Genomic DNA, 8422 nt, shown 5'->3' with positions numbered 1-8422 from the left:
GTTGTACCATTGTCAAATTTGATGATGAATTGAAATTGCCAAAAGTGTCATCCTGCATAGACTAATTACAAGATCAAAGTCTAAACCTCCCACTAATCCAACAAAAAGGCTAATTGCATGCCCTAAATCTCATCCAAAAGAGGGGGAGGGACGTCCTTGGGGTCTCACCTAAGGTTTCCCCTTGAAGAGCAACGATTCAAAGATGGGGAAAATATTGAATGTGCACATATTCTTGATCTTCATGTTCTCCTGAGTCTATTTTCTCATTTTTCCCCCTTCTTTCCCCTACTTTCTCCCTGATCTTGGAGCGGCAGCAGGAAGAGGAGAGAGGATGTCTTTCTCCTATTCGTGAGAGGAAGGGAACGCGAGGGAGAGGGAGAGGGGGGCATTAGGGGGCAGTGTGGGAGAGAGGTGGGGGAAGTCACAGTAGATTATGTTTTCTATTTTTGTTCTTTGAGCCATCTCATCCATCCAAACTTTGATATACTAAAACACTATGATCTTAACTCCGAATGTAATGCATACGAGATAAAATGGAATGCCTTTGACAAGCTCTATGTATCTACAGTCCCCGATCATCCATCCGAGCTAATGTTCAAAAAGTCAACATTTTGTCTCAATTATTCTAACTCCAAATCAAACTAGAACCCTTTTACGCTTTCCAACATATACAGCGTATCTTGCTCTATTAGGCATTCTAAAGTCATGCAAACAACTAAGATTTGTAATCATAAACCATGCATTTTCTAAATTGAACGTGGAACGTTAGTCTAATTTTGGGGCGTTACATATTTTTTCCCTTTATGTACATGGGCGAGAGGAGGGAGAAATGAGCTAGCTCTTTGTAAAGAGATTGTTTCAAACACACAGTTTGTCCATTGCTCTTCACAAACACAAGTTATGCTACTCCATGGACATTCTCCTAGTAGTGCCTTTTTGTATTTGACGGTGGAAAATAAAATTGTATGCCACTCTAAATGACATTCTACCGTTTGAATTGAAACATATCGTTTGAATCGAAACATATATCGCTGATATTGACCACTTTTTAGCTAGTAAGGATAGACAGCAAGCAGCCGATCTCGTTGTAGGAAAGTAAAAATCAGTCAAAAACAACTCAACTGGTATATTAAATCGACATTGCAGGAATTAGTCTTGCAAAGGGGAGCACCCATGACACATCCCCAAGATTCAGGGCATAAACTGCATCTTCACAACAATTTCTTGTCCAGGTATAATACAGTTGAAATTCATCACTTAGTTAACAAATAGCAGCATGAGTCGACCTGATTCGCGTAATAAGTTAATCACTAGAGGATTGCATACATATATTTACATAGCTTCACAAGGATGAGTAACCATGCTTCCAGAGCGGGAGAGAACCAGTGCTTTCAGAGAACATGTGAACTTTTAACCTGGAAAGAATTATAAAATATTAACTCATGCTCCATTTTCGATGACATAATCATAGTCCAGAAAATTTGAAGACTGATATGAAAACATGTTACTTCCATGTGCCTACTTATTACCCACATGCTAACAGTCCTCTGTTAACTACCTCATCTGTGATGGCAATGGAAATGAAACGTTAAAGAAAAGTGCATGCTGCACAGTGCAGTCATCATAAAATATAGAAATATAACCAAATATAACCAACACTCACACTCACATATAAGAGCCCATACGATTCATGATAGCAAAGAAACAAATGACCATTACCTATAGCAGGCAGCAGCTTGGGTGAGTGCATACCTAAGCAGAACAAGCATCGATATCAACATAACCTAGACCAAAAAAAATTGCAATAATTAAAGGCAAAATACGAAGTAGGGATATGAAAGAAAACCTACCTTTCCAAATGAGATAAAAAAACAGGAACATGCCTAAAGAACCATCATTGCACAAAACACTTGCAGGACATTAACCATCGCAGCTAATCCACATTGATATCAAATATGGTATGCAAACACAATAAAATATCACTTGCCTTGATCCACTTTATCAGGTGGCACCAAGGAAGAAATTGCATTATGAGCAGTAATAGTGTAATAACCTACAGTAGAAATGTCTGTTTAGAAGAGATTGTACAGCAAAGATTTACAATTATATTAGTATATCTATATCCTCTCAGCACCATTAACATATTTGCATGATATTAAATTTAAGGAAAGATATAGGACCTCTAACAACTTCTTCTCCCTCATCTGTTAACTTCAGTGTCATTTTTATGGTCCTTCGCTTGCGTATGCGTGTGCGAAATATGCCAAGCTGAAAAGTGAACATATTATATTAGGGTGTGAGAAACAAACATTGAGCAAATGACCCAACTAAAAAGCATAAAAGTAATTACCTCAACATCAATTTCAGAATCATCATTATTATTTCTTCTATCAAGGTGTTGTTGAGACAAGTGCAGCAACATTATTTCCAACTGATAACAAGCAAAGGCACAAAAAACATAATGCCATAAGAACATAATTTCTTTTTACTCAATTTTATAAAAACCTATGGAACCTGTGGCACACCTCAACCAGAGAAGTAATACAGTTTCCATCCAGACTTTCAATAACATCCCCAACTCTAATTCCATTCTTTTCAGCCATTGATCCACTAGATACCTGTTATTAACCAATAATTTACATGAGAATCAGCAACCCTATGAAAACACACATAAAAACAACATAAATAAAGTGATTACACAAAACTAAATAATATATACCTCTTGGACAATGAGACCGTCATCAATGCCACATTCGAGTAATATCCTCTCACTCTGAGCTGGATCAAGATACCGGATGGCGCAAAGCTTCAACTGGAGGTGGGGTCGAGGAATGCGCCTATACCAAACATTAATTTGCTAATTTTTTTTCCAAGAGAGGTGTAGTAACATATAGACATTTTACATGAAACATTTTGGTTGCATTTCAAATTAGGTCAAAATAGTTGGCCAAACTGTTAAATTTGAGTCAAGCTAAAAAAATTCAAATAGACCACATTCCAATTGTTTATCAAACAGATCAATAATTTTTAATGTGACCAAGACCGATTGAGTTCTCATAAAACTTATATCACCAAAAGAATCCACGTTTTGGAATATAACAGAGATTCTTGTTCGCTAGTTCAGCTAAGCCATTGCATGGGCTGGAAGGACTCTTATGGAATAGAGTACCGGTATTTTACTGGAATCCATACATAAGTCTTATAGCACAGTATTGCAAATATTATGCACAGGATTTTATTGGCCTCGTTCAATTTGAGAGCTGGACTCCTTTTCAGTCTCTGGGTCAATCATGGAGATCAGCATCATTAAGTGCAGCGGTGATGTTCACTTTAACAAATTGCGCATTGCTTCTATTGCATAAATGGCTTCAAAAACTGGGTGCAGGCCTTGCCATCATATTGACTCAGCGGCCATGACACCCTAGCTTTTCGTAAGCACAGAAAATTTGACACCGAATCATATTTCCATGCCTATTACTCTATGGAGAGATTCAAAGTTGCATAAGTGGTACAATTCCACCACTGACTGACACTGGCCTCAAGCTCTCAAGTAAACTTGAGTTTTTCTAGTTGCTGCAACCCAACTTAAAAACAAAAGCAAGGAGAATATGAAAGAAGACAAGCTGTGAATTAGGTGAAAAGAAACAAACAAGTGCCAGATATGCGCCAGCTTGCACATCATGAGCCTGTGTGTGAACACAATTGTCCAAACAAGAGGGCACTATACCAACATTAGTTAAAATGTTAAAATGGAACTTGAACTAGAGTAATAGTCCATGTGTCTACTTGTGATGCCAATTTGTCAAGATGTATTAAAATACTACTTAGATGGACTATATGCAAGTGTTATGAACAGAAGAGGAGGCTACCGTGCCCTGTAGGGCAGTTTTGGTCACTTGCAATTTGAGAAATGAGATAAAAAAAAATAGAAAAGGCTCCCGCTCCCACCGGATTTCCCCTCCTCGTTCCTCTCCAAGTCACGGTTCAAAGGAAGAAGAAGAACCCCCCCAAATTTTGATCTGAACCCCTACTTCTCTCTATTCGCGAAATAACCCTCCTACCTCTCTCATACTCTTCTCACAGATATGCCCTTCCACCTCCCAAAAGTATTTGCAAATAGATCCCTGATTTCTCGCAGATTAGTCCAAGGCCTTGTTTTAACCCCTAAATACACGGTTATCTCATCATTTCATGCACCAATCTTCCTCGAATTAATCCCAAATTCGACCACGTCATCCTCCAATATACCTCCGCTGAGTCATATCCAAATTTCATGAAAATACTCATTCCTTCTATTTTCCGTTCGCGTTCTCTGTTTGAAGCTCAACGGGAAAAATCTTATTTTCTTCTATTTATTGTGTGCTCGATTGTGTGTGCCGTAGGTCGCGGAGTACCCGAGGAGGAGTTTGACCGCGAGCCTGAGCCCGAGGACTAGCACCGTGAGCAAGAACTCCCGGAAGGCTTTGAGGACTGCAAGTCCAATCTCACCCTTTGATGCATATTTATCCTAAATTTTCAAACACAACCTGTTGTCCTGTTTTACAAATTGCATATTATTTTACCGCTGAAACATGGTTGGATAGCCACCCCTTGATTGCTATGATTATTCCTTGCTTGTCCTATAATTATCTCTAAATATGACTGTTGGCGCTAGAAATCGGTCAACCGAATCCCAGCGACCGACACACGACCTGGGAGAATCTGCTTAGCTCCTGTTCGGGTGAATGCCCTGGTGCGGTTCGCGCGGCGTGCCAGCCAATCTGACCTGTTGATTGGCAAGGAAGAACACGTGTCAAATTCAGAAACTACGATCGGCTAAGTTTCCGATTGAGGGAAGTTTATCGGCAAATCGGCCGATTTACTATGATAATGAAATCGGCTACAAGACAGCACGATCCCTGTAGCCTTGTAGACAGAAAAAATACTAAAGCAATCGGTACAAAGCTTATGAAAACAGCACTAGGAAAAGATCTAATCGGCAACAGATTTAACGACAGAAAATAATGAAAGCCGATACTACCGATTCCTAGCGGGATATCTGGTGATAAAAACTAGGAAAACAGGTAAAAACCTATGAATCTAGTTGATATCGATAACTGATGAATAAATCTAAACGAAACAACAGCGATGCGCCGGAAGTTAAGGCTTAGATATTACTCGATAAACGGAACTTACAGAATCGGCCGGAGATCAAGATGATGCAGCCCTGCCAACCCGCACGAACTCATGAGAAGAAAAAGTGATGGCGAAGTCGCCTGCTCGAAAGTAAGTACGAAGAAGAAAGTAACTTGTTGTATTGATTGATTGTTGTGTTTACAGATTTACAAAGGGTAGCTATTTATAGCCCCGTACAAATAATCTTCTTAACCGACTAGAACTCTATCTCTAATTCAAACAGAAAACAAATATCTACAAGCACAATCCGTGCTAAACTAGTTACCCCACGCTTCGTGGGCTGACCTCTACCTTATCCTTCCATCTTTCCAAGCCCATACAGGCCCATCTTAGTCCATCTTCCTGATCGGCCGATTTCTTATCGGCAAAGGATTGCCGATTGGGAATCTGGCGCATTCACCCTGAAGCGAAGTAAAAGCTACCGACCAATTCCGCATTATAGCACCTTTTGACCGATTCCCAACCGTACTTCTTCGACTTCTTTCCTCCCTGGCGCCGATTCTACTGATGACGAAATCCGGCGTCAACACATGCCCCCCAGTTTCGGAGTAAAACATAGTCTTTTACTTCGAAATTCTTTATAACCTCCCCTCCGAAACGGCCGCAGTGAAAATATCCTTCCGTTTCGCGGTCTCCCGGCTGATCATTGCAATTTTTGAAACGGGCGCCCACGACAGCCACTACCCCGAAAAACTCGACGCGCCGGCGCGGTGAAAATTCCATCTTTACCCTTTCTTCAGGCACCCTATAAATAACATTTCACCGCAGCTCATCTTCAAGCTCACGTCTCTTTTTCCAACGCGCGCACATCCTTCTTTCTTCATTTCTCCCTTGCCATCGAAGTCTTCCAGTTCCAGCTCCTGTCACTTCTTTCCCTTTCCCTTCAATGGCGACTCCTTCCGGCAATTCCCCCGCACGCGATGCTCCAGGGACAGTGCCTCCGGTGGAGGTAGCGACGGCCGTCACTTCTTCCGCAGATGCAAGAGCTTCATCAGAAATCCCAATGGCGGTCCCCATCACAGCCCCGTCATCTGCGCCAGCGTCGGCGACCACGCCGATTACTCAGAACTTTATCCCGGAGGTAAGTACCGAATCCTTCCCCTATCGGCAATATTTTAGATCTACTCCTTACATTCCTATGCCCCTTTTCCTTTTTAGGCGATTAGAGATAGAATTACTATTCACCTCACGGGCAGTCCTGGCCTTGTTTGCCTTGGTCCCATGGGAGACCCAGATCCGGCGATTCTTATAGATTTGGAGACTGATCGGATACCTTTCAAACGGTCCGATATGAACTTAGATCAATGGGCAAGCACTTTTAGATCCTGGCCGAATGAAACCCCAGGTTGGAGGGAATGGTACCAACGGGTGGCCGCGTCAAGGAGCGTCTCATGGGATGAGCTCAAAATCGGCCAATGCATCAACCTTTCCCTGTCGCAAATGGAAAAAAACGAGCCGCTAGTGATGGCGGCTTCCTATTTTTGGTCTGACGCACTTAATGCGTTCTTATTTGGACATGGTCCTATGACCCCCACTCTGGCCGATGTGGTCCTCTTGACCGGCCTGGACATATCCTCCCCTGACACACCTTTCCAACTTCTGACCGTACCATCGCATCGGCTGGACACAAGGGGAATCGGCGGCTGGAAGGGCTTTATCAGTAGTAACAAGAAGACCGGTACTGTTGATAACAGGGAACATACCGCTTTCCTGATGATGTGGCTAGAAAAACACCTTTTCTGTGGAAGAGCCGCCGGCCCAACAACCAACACCCAATCTTTAGCCGAGGCACTGTCCAAAGGAAGCCACATTCCTCTCGGGAAACATCTTCTGGGTGCTGTGTACCACATGCTCCATCAAATCGGCACAAAACTTTCCAAGGGAGAACCAATCGGCAACCCAGGTGGGCCTTGGTGGTTCGTCAATCTATGGTTGAACCTTTATATGAACAGGATCACCCGGCAGCCAGTGGACCACATGATGTTTCCCAATATTGAATCGGCGGAAGACCCTACCGAGCGTCGCCGATGCATGTCTTATGGCGAAGCAGCGTCAGCTTTTCCAGGTTGTGCGTATTCCGCTACAAAAGTAGCCGAGTACTTTCGGTGCTTCTATAATGGATTCAATGAGGACGCAACTATCTGGTTTCCATACCAGCGAGACATCCCAGTCTTTGAGCTCCCCTCCTGCTTCGATTCGACTTCTGGCCGGTTTGATGAAGATCTTTATGAAGAATTGATCAAACCAGGACTCTTACCGGCCAACTTCTTTTCGGGGAAAGATGCCCCTACATATGAGTTCTACAACCCATCTACTGCTGCACGACAATTCGGCATGGGTCAATTGCCGATACGGGTGTATTTTGCTGGCCGAATCAAGTTCAGAGAAGCGCTTAAAACTGGCCTGGATTATTGTCGGCTGCGAGACCGAATTCCGGACTCCAGTACGATTAATTTGAATGAATGGCTATTATGTCCATTTGCCATCCAGCCGTTCAAGCTTTGGTGGGCCGAATGGAAGCAATTCTTATTCTGCAACTCAGCATCGGCATACTGCAACCTTCTAGATCCGGCCAACATTGATCCCAACGCCGAGGTATTTCTGATTACCGATTTTATTCTTTTCAACATAATTGAGCACTAATGATTTCATTGTCTCTTTAGGCCGAGAATCAAGCCCCTCCAACGCACAGCCGCAGTGGTCGGCTAATGGAGAGCTATCCGTACACCACTTATCCTCTTATCGGCTACGACGCTCCGTCAGTTGACATGATTGCTGGCCGATCGAAGAAGGTTCATAAGAAGGTCGTCAAGAAAACCAGTCGCCGAGTCCGGGCTCGTACGACATCGGCGGATCCTCCTGTGCTCGTATCGGCAGAAACCTTAACTGCATCGCCCCAGGCCACACAAATTGCCGATACTCAAGCCATTACACAAGCCGGAGCGGCTGCCGCCTCACTATTGTTGGAAGCTTTACAAGTGAGTTCAAGCTTTACCGTTTCCGATTGTCATTTTGATATTAACTCCTCCTAACTTTGTATCTCGTAGAGTTCTTCCATGGAAATGCCACAGTCGGCGACAACTCGACCGGATACCAACGCGCCCTTGCCCTCATCCATTGAGGTACGGTACTTATCTTATGGACTCCCTTCGGGTATTTGCATAACATATTTAACCGATTCCTCGACGCAGACCATCGGCACACCAAGCGTTTCTCGACAACCGATTTCTTCCCAGGGAGCTGGTCC

General features: G+C 43.1%; 1 protein-coding gene across 1 annotated transcript; it reads right to left on the bottom strand.

Moving 5' to 3' along the window:
- Positions 1-1190: 1190 nt before the first annotated feature.
- Positions 1191-4342, bottom strand: LOC117846176 (uncharacterized). The gene is made up of 5 exons (XM_072291946.1): positions 2526-4342; positions 2351-2431; positions 2181-2268; positions 1720-2053; positions 1191-1415 (listed from the first exon to the last, which is right to left on the bottom strand). The coding sequence occupies exons 1-4, from the start codon at positions 2601-2603 to the stop codon at positions 1980-1982; spliced, it is 321 nt and encodes a 106-aa protein (XP_072148047.1). The 5' UTR covers positions 2604-4342; the 3' UTR covers positions 1191-1415; positions 1720-1979.
- Positions 4343-8422: the final 4080 nt, after the last annotated feature.

The sequence above is a fragment of the Setaria viridis genome, chromosome 2 (genome assembly GCF_005286985.2).
Source record: "Setaria viridis chromosome 2, Setaria_viridis_v4.0, whole genome shotgun sequence".
NCBI classification, from domain to species: Eukaryota; Viridiplantae; Streptophyta; class Magnoliopsida; order Poales; family Poaceae; genus Setaria; species Setaria viridis.
Note: the sequence above shows the minus strand (reverse complement) of the source record. Positions and strands in the feature narration are given on the sequence as shown.

Excerpts from the sequence above, each read along its gene's own strand:
- LOC117846176 (XM_072291946.1), bottom strand. The coding sequence starts at position 2,603 with ATGGCTGAAAAGAATGGAATTAGAGTTGGGGATGTTATTGAAAGTCTG. Across the intron at positions 2,432-2,525 it reads GTATTACTTCTCTGGTTGAG|TTGGAAATAATGTTGCTGCA; the intron begins GTGTGCCACAGG and ends GCTTGTTATCAG. Across the intron at positions 2,269-2,350 it reads ATTCTGAAATTGATGTTGAG|CTTGGCATATTTCGCACACG; the intron begins GTAATTACTTTT and ends TTCACTTTTCAG.